At 35.8% G+C, this 21753-nt stretch overlaps 1 protein-coding gene across 1 annotated transcript; it reads right to left on the bottom strand.

Annotated features, from left to right (window-relative positions):
- Positions 1 to 415: 415 nt before the first annotated feature.
- On the bottom strand, positions 416 to 17940 carry entpd3 (ectonucleoside triphosphate diphosphohydrolase 3). Its single transcript, XM_079836614.1, has 10 exons — positions 17813 to 17940; positions 15834 to 15956; positions 14910 to 15027; positions 7689 to 7848; positions 6815 to 6974; positions 6287 to 6514; positions 3768 to 4040; positions 3268 to 3378; positions 2991 to 3125; positions 416 to 1269 (listed from the first exon to the last, which is right to left on the bottom strand). Exons 1-10 carry the CDS (start codon positions 17894 to 17896, stop codon positions 1078 to 1080), a joined length of 1584 nt encoding a protein of 527 aa, XP_079692740.1. The 5' UTR covers positions 17897 to 17940; the 3' UTR covers positions 416 to 1077.
- Positions 17941 to 21753: the final 3813 nt, after the last annotated feature.

The raw sequence follows: 21753 nt of genomic DNA, 5'->3' as shown, positions 1-21753 counted from the left end.
ATTTGTTAAACAAATTCTACAGTTTTCTTTAACTTGCTTACTGGAGTGTTGCACTATTCTTTGTAAAACTGCTTTGGAACAATATGTTTTGATAAATTCACTATACAAACTGAATTAATAGTTTCTAAACATTAAACATGGAAGACAAAAGGGATTCAGAAGATTTTTTGAAAAACACTCCAGTTAAAGTCACACAAGGAAAAGTATTGTTTAGGGCCATATGGACTTTAAATACAGTATTTCATGTAGAATGTCTGAAGGAAGAAAATATTAATATATTTACATTATACATTTTATGGTTGCTCTTCTTAATGCCTTGTTTGTTAAAAGACAGAACACAGGCATAACAGTTAACAAACTCAAATTACCTTAAATAACAATCATTTCTAGTCTCCCTTGCATAATTTTTTTGTTTGTGTCCTTCATTTTTAATATCTTTAATAGCATTAACATTATTACATTATATAATTCCCAATGCCCAGATCATCAGTTAAAATACCTAATTTTCAGAGCAATATAATAACTTGTCTTCACTGCACTGTCATTAACAACCATAACATTTATTTAGATACTATGACATTTCATCCAAAGACAATATGTGCTGAAGAGCACATGCAGAAATATATGTGTGAGATACATAAGGCATGATGCTAGGGATGACACAAACATTAGATATAATACACAATCAAAACATTGCCATGACCATATTATATACTTTTTACTATATATAAGCTAAAACCTTTACTTTGTCTTTGGTGTCTTCATTCAAATCCACAGTACAAGAGCTTGCCACTGTATTCCTGGACTAAAAAGACCTGTACAACCCTTTTTTGGATAGAATGACACTTAATTCAGGCTTTTAACACATTTGGAGTTCACATCAGATGTCTTTTTTTTAACCTTAGCACCGCTAGACATTTAAGACCTTCAGGTTCCAAAATTAAAATCCTTCTCTAGCAGGTACATCTGCATTGACACATCAGTGTCTCTCCTGGTTTCCAAAACCTCCCTAAGTGGGAAACTAGTTCTACACATGAGAACTCAGTACAGTATAGATGGAAACTCAGTACAAAAACCTCAATAACAGAAGCGCACCAGTGCAATGACGAGGTACGTGAGGGTGATAATAGTCAGAGCAGAAAACAGGAGGAGGAGTCCAGTGAAAAGAACGTTGTCTATGGGTAGCTTGATGATTTTCCCTTCTGCTGGGATCATGTTGGAAAGTGCAAGCATGTAGCCAAGGGACCAAGCTATACTGGTCTTATTTACCTAAGAAACACAAAGAGACAAAGAAAGAGGTCCAGTTCACTGCAGCATTTTAGATAGACAGAGCTGATTTGCTGGAGGGGGAGAGAATATGATTGGCAGATATTTGACATAACAATAAAACATTTTTTAATTAATATTTCGAGTTCAGGTTAAAGTCAATCGACAACGTTTGTCACAACACATGACATTTATGGTGAGCCACTTACAATGGATGTAAATGGGACAAATTTTTGGAGAATTTAGAAGCAGAAATATAAAGCTAAAAATTTTATAAAAACCATGTGCGTACATTCAGTCTTATGTTTTACTTTTGTATAAATGTCAAATAATTTTACAGTGGTTTCAGAGTTTTATGTGCAATATTATCATCTGATCAGGCATAACATTATGGCCACCTTCCTAATATTGTGTTGGTCCCCCTTTTACATTTACATTTATATTTACGTTTATGCATTTAGCAGACGCTTTTATCCAAAGCAACTTACAACTGAGGAGTACAGGAAGCGATACATCATGAGGAGGCAGCAAAACACAGAAAGTGCCTGAAGTACTAAGTTTTGTACATCGCACAGAGCATCACACACTAGGGCAGGGAAGAAGTAGAGGAAAATAGAAGGAAAATAAGGAAAAGGAACGTTTTTTTTTTTAAGATAAGGTTAAGTGCTCGCGGAAGAGGTGAGTTTTCAGCTGTCGTTTGAGTGCTGCCAAAACAGCCCTAACCCGTCGAGGCATGGACTCCACTAGACCCACATTCCTGAACCATTTTTGCTTTGTGGCAGGGCGCATTATCCTGCTGAAAGAGGCCACAGCCACCAGGGAATACTGTTTCCATGAAAGGGTGTTCATAGTCTGCAACAATGCTTAGGTAGGTGGTACAAGTAACATCCACATTCTTCCATTGCTCAGTGGTCCAGTTCTGATGCTCACATGCTCACTGTTGACGCTTTTGGTGGTGGACAGGGGTCAGCATGGGCACCCTGAGCAGTTTGAGCATCTGTTTGATCGGACCACAGCCTTTGCTCCCCACGTTTATCAATAAACCTTGGACGCCATGACCCAGCCGGTTCACCAGTATCAAGGAAGGAACAGTTTCCTTCCTTGATACTGACCACTGCAGACCGGGAACACCCCACAAGAGCAGCATTTTTGGAGATGCTCTGACCCTTGTCAAACTTGCTCAAATCCTTACGCTTGCCCATTTTTCCTGATTCTAATACATCAAATTTGAGGACAAAATGTTCACTTGCTGCCTAATATATCCCACCCACTAACAGGTGCCATGATGAAGAGATAATAATTGTTATGTTACAACCGGTCATAATGTTATGCCTGATCTATATATATTAGTACTTAAATGTTTATATTTTGTGGGTATACTTTTGAAACAGTATTATGACATTTATGAACTGGCACATTCACCTCTATTGATGTTTGCCTTGCTTTCAAAAAAGAAAATAAAAGAATTTTGTGTTCATCAACATCTTGCCACAAATGCTGTCGACTGAGCTCAACTTGTATTGAAACCGGAATATTCCTCGAATAGGGGTCTACTGTACAGTCCACTGGTACTGTTCATGAAGCAGTATAATTAATGTGTCAGAATTTAAGGAAGAAAAAAAAAACATTTGACATTTTTCTGAATTCTGTTATAATTTTGAGTGGCCAGAAAATCTTATAATAAACTGTAACCTATCACATGATTAACATGAAATGCAATGTACCTCTTTCTGAAAATTGAGATTTCTCCAGTTGTCCGTGTTGAACTTGTAACCATCTGCAAGAATGCTATGCACATAATTTGCAGAGTAGCAGTAGGACTTCAGATGGATGTCTTTGATGTTGTAGTTTTGCTTGAGCTAAAGAAGGGGATGAGGGACATTAAAAGGCAAGTTAATTGATTATACACATCAATCATAAATGTAACACAAAGAACCACAACACTCATTCCTCCCAATCTATATTTCCCTGCTAGTCATGATGCAGATGGCTGGTACTCACACTTTTCCAGTCCTTTGAGCAGAACAGCTTCATGTTCATATTGAATACCTCCATACTTTTGGAACCATTTACTTTAAGAGCCCAAGCAGTCCAGTAGAACCCTGCATAGGCCTAGGACGGAAAAATAACTGCTTTAATAGACCCAGCTGAAAGAAGTAGTTCACCAAAAATGTATGCAACATAGCATAGGTTAGATTAACATTTGGTCACAATAAAATGCAAGAAACAATGACATTTGGATGTTATCGATGTTCATATGCTCCACAGGTGTCAAAATTTTGCTGCAGCCCTAATTAAACACAGCTAATCAAGGTCTTCAAGGCTGCATCCGAAATCGCCTCCCCATACCCTTAAATAGGGCACTGTTTGAGGGGACTGGCATTTGTATTGGTGTCCGAGACCATAGTATATGCTATCGAGTGCACTCATTTGATCCCATAATGCACCGCAATGAGGTTTGGAATTATATGAAGTTGAGTAAATAATGACAGAACACCTACCATGAACTCTCCACTGAGTGTTGGTTGATAAACTCCATCAAAGGAGCAGTTTTCAGCTCCCTGGCAGGACGTCAGGTCAAAGATACTCCTGACCAAGACTTTGCACTGTTCAGGGTTACTTTGTCCAACGAAAGAAATATATCGCTTTGGGTCATACATTGAAGGAACGTTAGTTTTTGTACATTCACTTCCGAAAACCTCCTCTGCAAGCATGGAGATATTATATCCAGAAGGATAGCAGGGGTGCTTCACAATAGCCCAGTTGTTGGATTCCTGAGAAGCAAAACAATTAAAAAAGTGATTACGATAATGCATGTAGAGTTTTAGACAACTCAGATGAAATACAAATAGTATTGCTTATATAGAACAATTCTATATAAAACAAAAGTGCATTTAACATCAAAACGTAATGTCAAACTGGTCAGGCATAATGACCACCTTCCTAATATTGTGTTGGTCCCCCTTGTCCAGCCCTGACCCGTCGAGACATGGACTCCAATAGACCCCTGAAGGTGTGCTGTGGTATCTGGCAGCAAGATGTTAGCAGCAGATCCTTTAAGTCATGTAAGTTGTGAGGTGGGGCCTCCATGGATCGGACTTGTTTGTTCAGCACATCCCACAGATGCTCGATTGGATTGAGATCTGGGGAATTTGGAGGCCAAGTCAACATCTCAAACTCGTTGTGCTCCTCTAACCATTCCTGAACCATTTTTGCTTTGTGGCAGGGTGCATTATCCTGAAAAAGGGCCACAGCCACCAGGGAATACCGTTTCCATGAAAGGGTGTACATGGTCTTAGGTTGGTGGTATGTGTCAAAGTTACATCCGCATGGATGGCAGGACCCAAGGTTTCCCAGCAGAACATTGCCCAAAACATCACACTAGCTATGTTTCCATCCAAAGTTGCAAATATAATTTATGCGCAAAAATGCAATATCGCATGAAACATTTGCGAATAAAGCACCGTTTCCATCCAGTGAGTCGAAGAGAACATAATCGTCACTTCCTGATAAACTACCGCAAAAAATCACTAAGAAACATAGGAGAAGCCACCATATCATTTTCGTATATAATAAATTATTTGCGTCTCAGAGAAACTTGTGCGTCTCAATAAACGTGTTGTCATGCTTTCAGAGGCAGATGTGCTTTTTGGGAACGCAGTCGTGTAAGACAGTTTTAGGAGGGAAATTTACCGAGCATCTTTGACAACAGACTTCTGAAAGACCAAAACAGCATTTCAAATGCTGTGCAAGCAAGATTTTCCGCCGGTTAGTACAGTTATGCTGTTACATCGCGAAAGTCACATGATTTTCTCTATGCGCATCAAGGAATTTATTCGGTAAATGCGTTTCCATCGTAGTTTATGCGCATTTTTACGTATCGGATAGAAAATGTATCCTACTCAAACGAGCGCATACGTTTTTAATGCGCATTTTTAGAATTTATGCGCATCTTGGCGTTTCCATTCAGCATTTTTTGATGCAATATCCCAAAATGCGCATAAAAATAGGTGGATGGAAACATAGCTACTGCCTCTGCCGGCTTGCCTTCTTTCCATAGTGCATCCTGGTGCCATGCGTTCCCCATGTAAGCGACGCACACACACCCGGCCATCCACGTGATGTAAAATACGCTACAAACGCCCATACGCTACAAACTGTGATGCACTGTGTATTCTGAGACCTTTCTATCAGAACCAGCATTAACTTGAGCAATGTGAGCTACAGTAGCTCGTTTGTTTGATCGGACCTCACCGGCCAGCCTTCGCTCCCCACGTGCATCAATGACCCTTGGCCACCCATGACCACTGTTCCTTCCTTGGACAACTTTTGATAGATACTGACCACTGCAGACCAAGAACACCCCACAAAAGCTGAAGTTTTGGAGATTCTCTGACCCGGTCGTCTAGCACCAGTGACAAGCAATGTCCCATAAGGCAGCATCCATTTATGATTACAACATAACATTAAATACACTGAATATGCTGCTATTAGTGCATAATGTTTTAATACACTGGAGTGCAAATAGAATCTGCCTCTATGTGCACTAAGTTTATAAATCATCTAACACTATTTAATGCAAATAGCATCTGACTACAATTTACTCTTAGTGCAAAGAAAATGTTGCTATTGAACTTAGTGTAAATAGCTTTTAACGCTATTTCATCCCTCTATTAAATGACTGAAGTATTGACGTGGCATGTTTGGGGAAATGTTGCGCATTAGCTATGGGTTTAATGGCATCACTCTGCATCAGCAATAATGGATTTTCTAAGAAAGGTTTCCTTTTTTTTTTTTTTTTTTTTACAATTTTGTGATTAATGTATAATAATTACTGATCGTTGAAAAGCAAGAAGAAACATAAAATATTACACAATCTAAAAGTACAACATTATCATTTTTTTTTAACTTACTGTATCATAAAAACACATATTTTGGTTGGAACATTTAGAAACATTTAGAACATTTAGAAATAGGAACATTTAGAAATTTACTTCAATGAAATGAGCATATACTGTACCTTTGAAAGTTTGGCCAAAACTCTTTTCTCAGCTTCATTTTTCCCATAGCAGAGGAAACTGTGTGTGTAGATATTATATTCATAGCCATAGAGCGAAACCTTTATGACATCTTCTCCTTTTGCATCTTCAGAAGTAGCAAAGGCAATCTGTGTTGAGGCTCCGCCCAAGTCCAATGAACCAACTGTCTTAGACCCATGAGGGTGTACCCAGGCATTCCAAAGATTTTTCTATAAAACAGACTAAAGTTTATTTTTAAAAAAAAAGTTCAATTCAACTCTGTTGTCCGCTTCTGCTATAGATTCAATATTGTGTCATAAGATGACTGCAATGCCTTGAAAACATCAGGATTCTAAATGAAGCATAACTGGGCTAATACGAGACTAAACTCAAAATCTTGTATTTACAGTATGTTATTTGAATACATACATTTAAGATGAAACTGTAACCAAACTAATTCTGAGATTATCATTTAGCTTCAAAGACCAAAATAAAAAAAAAAGGTTCGGTAAGGCAGCCCATGAACTGACCTCCAGGAAGTTCCCCATCAGGTAGTTGACGGTGATCCAACCATAAAGGCCTTCTTCCTGTCCAGAGATGATGGAAGCATTTTGGAAATTGAAAGGAAGAGAGCTAAGATAGTTCCTCATGTATTTCAGGATAGCGTTGGATGTGTCTTCATTTTTCATACTGTGCAAAAAAAGATTTTGCAAAGATGCAGCACACATGGTGTCAGTGTCATGTTCACTCTGTGGCAATATATATATACGTATAACACCATCATTTTAACACTGTACATCATTTTAACACTATGAACAAGTGTGTAAGGACATTTTCTTTGGCCATCAACTTTATTTTTAACAAAAGAAATAACGCTTCCTGTTAATTTGTAGCTGTACTAAACAGCTTATGCTGCTTGAAAATGCAGTCTCTTATTTCTTGCCATGTTATTTTTTTATTATGCATCTCATTTGTTAACATTAGTTAATGTATTAACTAACATGAACTAACAATAAGAAATACATTTATTACAGTATTTATTCATCTTTGTTAATATTACTTAAAAAAACAGTCGTTCATTGTTTGTTCATTTTAGTTCACAATAAATTATCTAACGTAAACAAATACAACTTTAGATTTTAATAAAGTATTAGTAAATGTTGATATTAACATTAACTAAGATAAATGCTGTATAGAAGTATGGTCCATTCTTAGTTCTTGTTAACTAGTTATCTAATTACACCTTATTGTAAAGTGCTACCGATATTTTTATTTGTTTTATTATATTCTATTGTGTAACACGGAATGATCCCCTGAGGTCTCAGCATCATAGCGAATGGCTCTACTAATATATTGTGATGCAGAAAAATATGATCAAAAAGAGGAATGGAAAATCATTCTTACTGTAGGAGCCTCATCCCTGCTGTTGCACCAAGGAAGACAGGGGTGGATTTATGCTGATGGGAGGGAATTTGCCTGGTTATCTCTTCCATGCAATGTTTTAAACTTGTCCGTGTCTTATTGTCCTGTTTCTCGTCTATACCAAAATCTGAAATTCCAGGGCCTTGAAAAGACAAATTACATTATGCAAGTTCTGTTATATGCCTATATATTTAATACATTATTATATTTCTCTAATATAAAAGTAAAGAATTATACTCACAAACCAAATACTAATGATGAAATCACAGCTAGAAAAAATAAATGACTTTATATTTAACATACTGTATATTTAAGGCTAAAAATAATTTTCCAAAATGAGTTTTCTACATCTGACCTTTGACGCTTTGTTTAGGGTATCGTCATTTATAACTGACTTTGTCCTATTAGTGTATATTATTTTTGGCAAATTGTCTGAAACGTCACACACATTCAAATGCATTTTCACTATCTGAAAAGAAGTGTCTGTGTTTCAAAAATCAAAGCTTTATTAATATTCCATTTCACCTTGTGCTACTATATTTCATTTGGAACTCACATGTGAAAATGTCACATTGACACAATGACACAAATTCAGATTCAACTTCACTGCCTGGAAAGTAGCGAAACCATGTCTTAGATGTAAAAAAAAAAAATATATATATATACAGTATATATATATAGTAGGGGAGAACCGGGGCGAAAGTAACACGGGACGAAAGTAACAAAGCAATTTTCTCAGAGCCCTTGACTACATTTGCATTCCAAGCTATGACAGCACGTTCAGCACACAACCCTTGACGGATCTGCCAAAGATCACGTGATTCCGTCCTCGTTTTCCACGGTTAGGTCCGAGATTCAGTTTTCAAGTACGGCAAGTAAATTAATGAAGCGGTACTTTTTTTCTAATTACAAGTTGTGTTTCTTGTTTCATGTGTCACAGTAATGATCAATCTACAGGTTATTTAGTGCTGTTACACACCCTGAAGGTTTGTCTTTTCAGAGTTTTTCAGTATAAAAGTAAATCGTGTTTAAATGTCAGGACTTCCTGTCGGGACGAAAGTAACACTTGTTACTTTTGTCCCGCTATTATATAATGCATATTATGCTAATTTCATTTAATTTAATTTTCATATTGGTCATACTGTTGAAGAAAAAACTTATCAAATAGATTTACATTGCAAATACATTTTTGTTTTGCAAAGATAAAGGACAAAATATGTTTGCAGTTACATATTAACATGGTCATAGTCAGGTATGTTTTAAAAAAACAAGAGTAACACAAAACAATCTAGCTTGTATTGTTGTGTTACTTTTGACCCACCTGTGTGTTACTTTCGTCCCACCTGATGGTGTCAAAAGTAACAATGTGCAGCTTATGTTCAAAGTGAAAATATACTGTATTCATTTTATATTTGTACAAAATACCACCTGCTATTGATAGACCACACTTGTGAGTTATTGACCACAGCAAAAATATATCTCGGTCTAAAATATTATCTTTTAAAATTAAGTTTTTCTGAAAAATGGTACTTTCGTCCCTGCTCTCCTCTATATATTATTATTATTATTTTTAACATTGTTTCTTTCTTGGAATTCCAAAACAATGATAGTAGTACAAGTGAAAATAAATAAGACTTTTCTTTTTTAGTATAGCCTACACTATCCACGCAGACCCTGATTTTGACCTGTTTAGTAATTTTTGTAGCATTTGCTTGTCAGTGTTGAGGACAATAGGCAGTGGCATTTTCTCTGACCTCTGGTTGTAGTATGAATCCCATTTTCCAAACTGGCATAGGGTAATGTACCCAAATGCCTGACTTACACAATCTATGACTATCTTCCTTTCTTACTACAACCTTATTTTATGATACTGCCATCACTATTATCAATACTTGCTCCCCCTTTATATTAAGTGTCTTTAACTACTATGTACTAACATTTAAATTAAACATTTGATACAATGTACTTATTGTGTACAAACATGTTTTTACATTGTACTTATATATTTTTAAATACCTGCATGTAATTACAGCTGTAATTAATTGGTAACACTTCACAATAAGGATTTATTATTTAACATTAGTTAATGCATTAGTTAACATGAACTAACCATGAACACAACCTCTGTTCAGCATTATTTAATATCTGTTAACGGTAGTTAATAAAAATACAACTAATGTTAACAAGATTTTAATAATGCATTAGTAAACGTTGAAATTAACATTAACAAAGATAAATAAATACTCTATAAGTGCAGTTCATTATTGGTTCCTGTTAACTAATTTAGTTAACTAATGTTAACTAATGAACCTTATTGTAAAGTGTTGCCAATTAATTTCTGTAATTACATCTATAATTACATCATTGATCCTTCTCTTACACCTTAGCCCAACCATAAAGCTAATCATACAGCAAACCTTTCCATAACTTCCCGTATCCCCCCTCAATAGCAGCAAACCTGTTTTGCAATGCAATATGAACACAATAAGTATACTGTACTTATTTTTTGTACATAGTAGGTAAGGACACCTAATATAAAGTGTGACTCAATTTCTGGAAAAGGTACAGCTTTTCCTCTCTGTCTTCTATAAAACTTATTAACATCAACCTAAAACACAGGAAAAAGTAATGAACAAAAGTGCAAGATAATCTATCCCCTAATAGGACTTGTCATTTATGCATAATACACGTCTTTGGTCTTTGAGTTAATGATTTTACAAAATGTGCATCGAACATGACCAAAACTTTTGGATGTACACTGAGATTTTTTCACTTTATATTACATGGCCTTAACTTCTACACTGTAAAAAAAATGCAGGTCTCCAATTGAAAATTTTCTAGTGACCGATCACATCTAAATTTTCAGTTGGCCAAATTGAATTTCTGTGAATTGATGCAATTTAACTCAATTATTATAATTTCTGAAAAATTTAGATGTGATCGTTCACTAGAAAATTTCCGGTAATACTTTATAATAACCACACACTATAAAGCATTAGTTATGCATTAGTAAATAGTTAATTCATCATTTATAAAGCATTAATAGACATTACTAAGCAGTTTATAAATACAGCTATAAATTATTTATTCTTCATTTATAAGCATATCTATAATGTGTTTAATAATTGTATTTTCATACTTTATAAATGATCAATTTATCATTTCTAAATGAAGTATTACATTATTTACAAACCAGTTATTTAGGAGTTGTCAGTGCTTCATCAGATCATTTAGAAAGTGTAAGTACAGGATTAATAGACTATTTAAATATACATTTATACAGCTTATTATTTAGACACATAGAAATAGTTACTCAGTGTGTTAATAAATGCTTTATTAACATGTATTTCCACTGTAATTCATGATTAATTCAGGTATTTATAAAACATTTAGTAGTTGTCAGTTAACTCTTTTTGTGAGCTCATCTAAAGTGAGGACTATTTATGCCTCGTAAAGCTTTTACAAATGAGATATAAAGGCTCAGTTCTCTTCTGCACTGCTGTTCTCTAATGTTTTAAAGTTAGTACTGTTTTGACACTATAACATATTTTATTATATTATTATTGTTTTATCAAAATTTTATTTGTTGTATTTTGGTTCTCCTGTAATCCAGTGTAATCCACTGGTACATTTTTATTCAGCAATGTTTACACTTTATATCAGATTGCAGAGGCTATTTGACTGCAGTTATGTTTTCTGGCAGTCTACAGGAATATTATTTTCTATATGACATTGAAAAGGTTTAATTTTAAATTGATATTAAGTTACTATCCATTTTTGCATTTTGGAAGAAATATTTATATGTGCTATATTCCTCTGTGTTGTGTTTGTTTCCTTTCTATGTTCAGAAGAGAACTGAGCCTTTATATCTCATTTGTAAAAGCTTTACGAGGCATAAATAGTCCTCACTTTAGATGAGCTCACAAAAAGAGTTAACTGACTACTAAATGTTTTATAACTATCTGAATTAATCATGAATTACAGTAGAAATACATGTTAATAAAGCATTTATTAACACGCTGAGTAACTATTTCTATATGTCTAAATAATAAGATGTGCAAATGTACATTTAGATAGTTTATTAATCCTTTACTTACACTTTCTAAACGATCTGATGAACCACTGACAACTCCTAAATAACTGGTTTGTAAATAATCTAATACTTAATTTACAAATGATAAATTGATAATTTATAAAGTATGAAAATACAATTATTAAACACATTATAGATATGCTTATAAATCAAGAATAAAGCATTTATAGCTGTATTTATAAACTGCCTATTAATGTATATTAATGCTTTATAAATGATGAATTAACTATTTACTAATGCTTAACTAATGCTTCATAGCGTGTAGTTATTATAGTGTTACCACATGTTTTTACACTGTACTTACATTTTTTTTTAATTACCTGCATGTGTACTTTTCTGTAGTTACATTTATAATGACACTGTTGACACTTCCCTTACACCTAACCCATACCACCACACCTGTCCCTAACTTTACCCGTATCCCACCTCAATAGCAGTAAAAGTGTTTTGCAATACAATATGAACACAATGATAAGTACATTGTACTTATTTTTTTAATGCAAGTACATAGTAGTTAAGGCCACCTATTATAAAATGGGACCAAAAATGATCCTAAACTATCCTAGTCTAGAATTAACTCACAATGGAGCATTGACAGCATGTGACCTAACATGTCTCCTTCACTTCCTTGTTGCCAAAAATGTCAAGCACATGGCACATAGATTTTATTGGCTGAGGTAGATGTCATATGATAATACTAAAATGTTTTTGTTTTTTTTGGTTGAATATTATTATTGTATTGGAAATTTTCTCTGCATCATTTATAAAAGATGATACGCCATAAAGGGTCAATAAGATAAAAGGGAAGTCATCCATTTATCTATTGTTCTTAAGACTTAAAATATCCACAAAGGGGGACTTTTTCAATGTTCGGTGAGAAATGTTGACTGTCAACCTCATAGGTCAAACTAAATAATTTTTGCAACCCAACATTTTTTATTAAACAGACCACAAAATTATAGCGTTTAGATATATTTGGTTAAACTTAATTTTGATGGTTCACTTTAGATATTCTACTAACTATAAATCAACTATGTCAACTAACTCTCATGAGAGTTTTAAAAGACTGTAGCGGACTGTTAGGTTAGGGTTCGGGTTAGTAGTAAGATGACATGAAGTTACATGTCAAACATAGTCAGTAGAAAGTCTGTTGGGGAACCATCAAAATAAAGTGTCTGCACACACAAAAATGTGAGTTGTGTTATGGAAATATAATGCATGCTTTAACATTTAAAGGGGTGGTAAACCACGATTTCACTATTCTAACTTTAGCTAGCATGTAATGTTGCTGCTTGAGCATAAACAACATCTGCAAAGTTACAACGTTCAAAGTTTAAAGCAAAGGGAGATATTTGCTTTTAAAGAAATCAGTTTCTAAGAACTACAGCAAACGGCCAGTAGGCGACTACACACATTCCTCCAGGGTTGGTGACATCAACAGGCTCAATATTTACATAAACCCCTCCTCCGAGAATATTAAATAAGGGAGGGTGAGGCCATTTTGTATCGCGGCGCTGTTGTGGTATAAGTTAGTTAGGCTGGAGTGTTGTTGCCGCGATGCCGAGGAAACGCTGTTATTTCCATCCGGATTGCAGGTCTGGGGTACTTGCTCTGTTCAGCCTTCCTTGGGACGGGGGTGCGTTGCAGAGCGTTTAACATACAGCATGTTATATGCACGTGTGTTTGAGTCAGCGGGGAATCAGGCGCGCAGGGCTCTCTGCAGCACATCTAACAGAGGAAAACATCCACCGTCTTCGCGATTTCAATGCCGGATTTGCACAACGTCAGCTGCGTGAAAAAAACACTGCCGGTGCGTGGATGCACGACGCGCGCGCTGCACATTTCACGGAGGACAACACAAACTTCCACAAACTTCGCGAGTTCAATGCCAGATTTGCACAACGTCAGCTGCGTGAAAAAAACACTGCCGGTGCGTGGATGCACGACGCGCGCGCTGCACATTTCACGGAGGACAACACAAACTTCGCGAGTTCAATACAGGATATGCACAACGGCTTGTCCTGAAAGCTGGATTTACAAACAGAAGCTGTTTACGGGCCACAACCTGTAAGTCTGATTTATATTTCATCGATGTGTTTTCCTGTAATAGGTTAATTGTATGTTGTAGCAAGGAAGTAAACAGATGACAACGCTGTTCTGCAAACCAGTCTGTTAAATGCTCATTCATACTTAACGTTATCCGACGAACACCTAACGTTACAAACACTAACGTTAAAATCTCAACAGCGAACCTGGCATTAGTGTAAATGATTCTTTGATTAGAGCTTTTATGTATTGTTTATCTTCAGGCATGCTAAACATGGTTCTGTGTGCGATTTGGCTAACTTACTAGTAAAGCCAGTGTTTAGTGTTCGTTTTGGGTTAATAGTTCTTGCGACAGATATTTGGCTATAATCGTTCTAAAAATACAAAAGTAACAGTGCCATTCAGTAGCGATCATTATAGATCCGCAGTCTTTACACTTGAGGACTGAACAGGTTCTGCTCGATCATCTTCACTCAAATGTTCTCATATGGTTTTATTGACGCCGACCAAAGCACAGCCTCCGGTAAGGGGCGTGACGTTTCCGACAACCGTGCACTGCGGTTAGCGAATCAGAACACACTAGGCCAGCTAACCAATCTGAGCCCACTGCGTATTTTTGAGGGACTGGCTTCATACAACCCGGAAAGCATCAGACCGTTTTACAAGGAGGGACAGAGCAGTGTAGAATAAAGGTCAAATATATGAAAAATAAGGCAATTTTTTTTTAAACGAAGCATGAACACATGTTACAGTGCACCCCACAAACACAGTCAAGCCTTCAAAAGAATGTGTTTTACCACCCCTTTAATTTCCAGTAATCAATGCCTTATTAAGTAAAGCTTCAGAGAACAGTAAGTTCTGCTTAGTTTTGATGCCTTATTCAAATAAACTTCAGAGAACATTAAGTTCTGCTTGGTTTCTCTAAAATAAAGCTTTCAGAGACAGAGGGAAGTTTGCCTTTCTTGCAAGAAATAAACAATTGTTAAACCTTTTAATACTTCTCTGAATCCTAATTACTTTGAAGATAAAATAATTTACACGACAGTTGACATTTTGATTTGTACCTTCAACCTGACACTTTGTTGTCTCTCTCACAATCCCAGTGTTGTTTTCTTTCTCGGCAGGCCACTCATAGAGATAAACGGTAGTCCTGGACGAGCCTGCATCCAAAACAATACCATACTAGAGAAAGAGAGAGCAACAGAAATGAAGAAGGACATTATTACTGTAACCAAAGACCAAATACTAAAGATCTTACAAAGCCACAAAGACCTTATTCTTTTGCTCTGTTCACAAAATACATTGATGAATAGATTTGCCTTGGAATAAATCATGACTCTGTGAAGTGCTCAAGAACAGACATGTCTAATTGCCTCAAGCTCTAAGAAACTAAACAAAAGCACTTTTTTTTTTTCCGTTTGGGAAAATATTCAAGGACTGACTTTATGAGTCACCAGAAGGAATTTCGAAATTAAGGATGCAGCATTGAAATTAAATAACTCCATGAATGGTGATTATCCATTGAAAGTCGTTTTGTGTTTATGAAAATGGGTTTCCATTCTGTGTTACAAAAACAGTATTTGTTTTCATGGAAACTGAATGAAGCATTATGAAAAAGCATAATCCATAGGTCATGTCTATAATATTCTTTCACCACATTTTACCTGTCATTCATCTGTAAATGAATACTGGCCCATACTGTCATAACATATGTGGGATGTTTGTTTTTCAACACATAATAGAAATATTACAGAGGAAAACAAACATTACTCTTTCCTGTATAATTAGAAGGAAAATGACTATGATTAAACAATAGGACTGAAGTCCTTCTTGAACACATTAATTCCCACATGTGACTGGTAAACACCAATTATGCTTTTATGTCCCATCATTTTACACCCTCAGAAAGGCACCCAATTTATAGGTCTGTTTAAAAGGATCATACTAGTACGGTTTGTATCACGTATGCTCAAATTTCAGAATTTTACCTTGAGTCCACGGGAAATATAAGTCTTCTTATGAGTTTGTACAACTGCAATAGAAATGATGACCGCTATGCTGGCCAGCATAAATGCGGCGGCCAAAGCTACTGCCACTTTTGCCATCCTTACCTACAGACAAAAAACAATGAACAAATCAAATTTCTAGCTTACTGCAAAGCTTGATTCCCATCACGCTGAACACTCTTAATGCTCTTCACAACATTAACATGTGTGTGAGACGTGAGTAATTGTCTTTTTTACTCTAAACATGGTCATATAATGCATCAGAATTACTAAAGTATTATTTAGTCATGTCAAGTCACCTTTATTTATATAGCACTGGCAGGAACTACTGGTGATCTAATCCATTATTTTAAAGTGAAACACTTTCTTTTCTTCTCTTTTTTCACTTTAAAATGGTCCAGACCACTGATAGTTCTTGAAGAGTGACTAGGCAACACTTGAGTAATATGGGTAAAAAATATAGTAAAAAAAAGACAATATTCAAGAACGTCTCGGTTGCGTATGCAACCCTCGTTCCCTGAGGAGGGAACGGAGATGTTACGTCAGTGACTGACGAATGGGGGGGTGTGCGCCACCCCCACACCCCATTTGTCAGTCGCTGACGTAACTCGGAGTGACTGAACGAAAGGGAACTACTAACTGGACCATTATTTTAAACTGTCTCAGACACATGTTAATGTTGTGATTAGTAATTAATTGACAATTCTTCATATTGTGTCATAGTAATAATTATTGATAATTTATTGATTACCTAATAAGGAACTAGCTCTGTCCTAAATTTGCTGTTACTTACTGATTAGTTCATTTTGTTTCCATATTAGTTAATAGTAGTAGCTGAAGTGTTAATGTAGTACTAGTCATTTGTCCTGCATTACTTTTTGATGCAAACTACTGGGGAAACTGGGGGTGGGGTGGGGGGTTCTGCAGTTCTGAAAGCAATTCCGACCAATTAATCCTACATAATTATATTGCATTTTGGATGCTTGTTCCTAATATGAGAAGATGGTGTGCTGGGTTCCATCCAAAGACTTCCTCAGTCCACCGAAATTACGTTTATGCAGTACTACTCTTTTGTCCTGCATTACTTCATACATATATTATTCTGAGGTGTTATCAGTTTTTCTCTGAGAAAGAATCATGTTTCTAACACAAGAACCACGAACAGCCAAAAATAGCTCATTGTACTCATTGTAAAAGGTTAAAATTTGCAGTTGTAACCTTCAAGCTGCTTCCTATTAACTGTAATATTTGATTATAACGTTAATTTAGGAGCATTTTTTCTTCTTCTGGCAACTTAATTTGAGTGTTTTTGAAAGAAAGAGCCTATTTTCTGAGCCTAATAACCATCAAAAACTTCTCAGCATTTGCTTGAACCAACAACAACAACAAAAAGTGCAAGTACAGACATATCTACTTTGGGCATGTTGTTAGATTTAGGAATCTTTCGCACACTGTCAAGCTCACAGGCACTCTATCAATTGTTGATTTATGATCTCATGAGAAAATGATCTGAAGCACACCCAGTTTTGCACCTTACTCAAACAGAATGCACACAAATCATACTGGAGACTTTTATCATAACCCATATTATGGTTTCAGTTTCTAATTTGATCAAAGAAAGTGGTTAGACGTTGGAACTCACAGACTGATGCATGCAGTATATTTTTAAATAACAGCACAGAAGCTGGATAAGAATGACATCCAAAACAGCTTACCATGCCATTAAAGTGAATATTTATTATTTATCATTGTATATATTATTTAATGTATGAATTATTTAATAGCTCTTTTTAAGTTATGGCGGATTGCAGAGACAAAAATCAATAAAATTTTATAATAAAAATCAATTCATCTGAACCCACATTTGTTACATGATCTGATAAGAAAGAAAATAACAAATGCAAAAATACATTCATGCTTGTAAGAATCAAAGCATTGGTACAGTAATACATTTTGCTTACCCCTCTGCGCGAGGCTGCTGTAAGGTGGTCAGAAGATTGGGACTCCTTATTGATCATTCTGTCCAGATGTGCAAGACTGTGCATGTGTAACTGTGTTTGGATGTGTGTGAGAGCGTGGGCATATGATTGTGTGTGATAAAGCGTGCTGAAGAGACTGGATGGGAGGGGTTTGGCCGTCACTTCCAATAAGCAGGACCCTTCTATTAAAGTTTATTAAAAAACTCCACCCATTCAGAGGGATGTTAATAAGCAAAAGCCCGTGCTGAAGAAACTGGATGGGAGGGGTTTGGCTGTCACTCCTGATAAGCAGATCATTTTATTCAATTTAATTGGAAACTCCACCTATTCAGATGGATGTTGTTAAAGGGGAACTTCAGCGCTGGGAAGATGACTGTGTATTTAAACTGGGTAATTTATGTAGTAGAAATGTGAAAATATTTTTGAATTTGGTGCCTTCTAGACTTAGAAAAGGTATTTTTGTCTTATGTGGATGAAAGACAACAACTCCCAGAAAGCACTTGCTTTGCTACTCAACGAGGGCACTCCCAAAGCCACGGCTACTCGTTTTGATTTTCATAGTAATAAAACAATTTCGTTCAGTTAGAGAACAGACACTACAATTAAAAACTGAACGTGTCTTTTAAATAAAGTGTGAGTGAGCCGAACGGAAGTCACGGCACAAACGCAGCAGGAGTCAGATTTCATTCATCACGAGAGCGAAGAGCTGAGCAGAGCTGAGGTAAGCGTGGTAGTCATTCACGGTGCGTGTCCAGTCTGACGCGTTTTCAGATTGCATATGAAAGCTTAACTTTCATAGGAATTAATTGAAAAGTTGAAACACTCACTTTGCTCCGCACTGCTCCGTTATGAATGCCCGAGCCGAGCGGCCATGCGCATTTACATTCTGTGAGTGAGATCCCAGTTGATAACATGTGGAACTAGCTCCTACTACTGGCTGTAGTCTCTAGCCTCTGGCCAAAAAATCCTCAGATGACGCAAAATGACGATATTTGTGTCATCGGAGGATTTTTTCCAGAAATAAAATGCATAATTCTCTCGTCTCAGGGGGACATGAGGGGGGAAAGTACGATAATATGAATATACTACCGGGTTTCTGCTTATACAAAGCTTAATGCTAATCGCTGAAGTAACCCTTTAATAAGCAAAAAGCCATTGTTAACATTTCTGAAAGTAATCAAATAGTTCATATTTAGCTTTTTGTGCATTATGTTTGTAGAGAATTTTTTTCTTTTTCTTTTTTTCAATACATTAAATTATTGCTAGTGGTGCTTGAAAGTTTGTGAACCCCTTGCAGAATCTGTCAAAATGTGAATGATTTTAACAAACTAAGAGGGATCATACATTAATTAATGTTATTTTTATTTTGTACAGTCCTGAATAAGATATTTTACATAAAATATGTTTACATGTAGGCCACGAGACAAAAAAAAAAGAATGCTGAATTTATAAAAATGACCCCATTCAAAAGTTTATGTACACTTGATTCTTAATAGACTTGGTTGGTGTCGTGCCATAGCTGGGGGCATAGCGTGGCGTGGGGGCGGAGTCGAAGTGGGGGAAAACAACCCAGTATACCCAGTTGTGTTAACCCAGTATAGCCTACGTAGAACCTACGCCTACTTCATAAATCACTCAGTCTTTTGATGAAGACGTTAATTCAGTGTTCCTGAATTTAATGTATTACAAACATTTAACGTTCTAAAATTATCATAAAACTTGTCTTGTGCTATGAAATTTTTTGGTTTTGTTTTGAATATGCCGTGTGCAATGCAAAGGGCGTTTGTTTATGTATAAGTTTGTTTGGGCTAGAATAAAAACATGAAATGCACAGAGTCGAATGTCAAACATAATTTACTGCAGTACCACATTTAACAAACATTTGTCAAAAGCCTAAAATCCAGTTATATTATGAGCTGTTTGGCATCAATGACACAGGCTTAGATAAAGTTTAGACATCCGTCAGTTTTCTGTTGTCTTGCATGCATGTAGCTTTATCTGTTTATTTATTGTTAGTACAGCCATTCACAAATTAATTAGTTCAGCATTTACATTTTACAAAGCAAATTCGGAGCTGACATGTCAGTGTCACAATACTATTCTCAATTACTTTTTTGTGCTTTTTACAGCAACCGTCTTCACCAAAAGACCGGGTGAATTATGAAGTAGGCTATTATGTTGTGTAATATTTGGGGGACTAGCATGCATTTTGACAAGAAAATGTAATTCAAGTGTCCAGGAATGTAACGAAGTACAAATACTTTGTTACTTTACTTACATTTTTCACGTAGAATCAATAGTGCATACTTTTTACTTTTACTTTGTTACATTTTGCAGCAATTATTATACTTTCTACTCTACTACATTTCTACAACATTTCGTTATTTTTGTTACATTTTCTGATCAGTTTCAGTATAAACGGAGGTCGGAGCCAGCTGCACATGGGTGGGTCAGCAGCAAGTGGGTGGAGCTTTAGCAGCAAGTGGGCTGTACAAACTTCCAGAGGATTTTGATTGGTTTATTTAGTATAACCTGTTTCACGAGTTCGCACTTACTGTACATATAATTTATAGAGAGTAATTCAATGCGTATTTGGCGTGCTGTCCGGGGGGATGGCTTCGAGCTCGGAATTAGGCCCGAACCCAGAATACCCCCCGTATATGTAAGTGGTTTTAGAGTTAAAAGGTGTGGCGAAGGGGTGGTGGAAGGGTTGCTGAGAACTGTCAACAAACGGAAGTAGGACTGCTGAGTGTATATATACCTCTATTGTTGATTAGCTGAGTGCTCTCCACCTGTGTCAATTATCTGAATGTGCTTCTCCCGAACCTTGTTTATAAAACATAATTTATAGCTATTGGTTCATGCTCCACAGTTGGTGGCGGTAATGTTGTAAATTTTGTTGTGATCCATCAGAAAACAAAGAAGGAAACAACCACTTTCACGTGTTCATCAACATTGAGTTGAAAGGGTAAGCTTGTTGTACAGTTTTTAGTTTTGTAAAAAAAAGCATTATAAGTTGTGAAAAAGAACATTTCATAAAGGCGTTTGTACACTGTTTTTAGTCTTGATGTAGTTAAAAAGAATAAGGGTAAAGTGTATTAAAATTAATTTCTGATGTTGTTTTAGTAGCACAAACAAATTACAAAATCTGTAACGTGCATGACAAGATCTTTTCTGCATTCCATTTCTACAATTTGCTCTCCAGATCATGGATTCTGAAGACCATAATAAGGTATTGTGGCAGTGTTATTTTTGTAATTAATTAGATTTGTTTTACTGTAATTTGTGATCTATTTAATGGATGCTTGCATTCAATTCATTTTGATATTGTACTGGTTCTATTGCTTACTTTATTTGCTTTTGTTGCATGACAATCAAATTGTGGAAGGGAGAAAGAGAAAACAAGCTGCTGGTATTGTCAGCTTTTCTATATTGTGCTTATATATAAATATATATAGTCAAATTAATGGATAATTTTATCACTTCTTTTTTTATTCTAATCCACTTTCAGAAGAAAAATGCCATGCACTTCTCCCTGAAACATATGGCAAGGAAAAATCAGAACTTGCATATGAAAGTAAGAACTTTGATATGAAACAAAATACAAATACTATGCTGGGATTCAAATTATGTAACTATAATATTGGTCAGCTAATTTTAAATTAGCCTACTTCATTTTAGCAGACCAAACCCCAGTTGTGCCCTCTGGTATGCATTATCAATTTCAATGATGCTTTAAAATGTTTATCATAGAACAATTCTAGTCCACTTATATTTTTCTTTAAGGATGAGCTGTTAAGAGATGATGACCCTCCATCATGCTTCATCTTCAAGGTAGTTGAATAATGTTAGATAATGTGCTTTTTAACTTTTGTATCGGCCTGTGCTAACTGTTGCTATCTTTTCGGTTATCAGAAGCATTG

The sequence above is a fragment of the Gobio gobio genome (genome assembly GCF_949357685.1).
Source record: "Gobio gobio genome assembly, chromosome: 15".
NCBI lineage: Eukaryota > Metazoa > Chordata > Actinopteri > Cypriniformes > Gobionidae > Gobio > Gobio gobio.
This window is presented reverse-complemented; position numbering and strand designations above follow the sequence as displayed.

Excerpts from the sequence above, each read along its gene's own strand:
- entpd3 (XM_079836614.1), bottom strand. The coding sequence starts at position 17,896 with ATGCACAGTCTTGCACATCTGGACAGAATGATCAATAAGGAGTCCCAA. Across the intron at positions 6,515-6,814 it reads TGATGGGGAACTTCCTGGAG|AAAAATCTTTGGAATGCCTG; the intron begins GTCAGTTCATGG and ends TCTGTTTTATAG. Across the intron at positions 4,041-6,286 it reads TTTTGGCCAAACTTTCAAAG|GAATCCAACAACTGGGCTAT; the intron begins GTACAGTATATG and ends TTTGCTTCTCAG.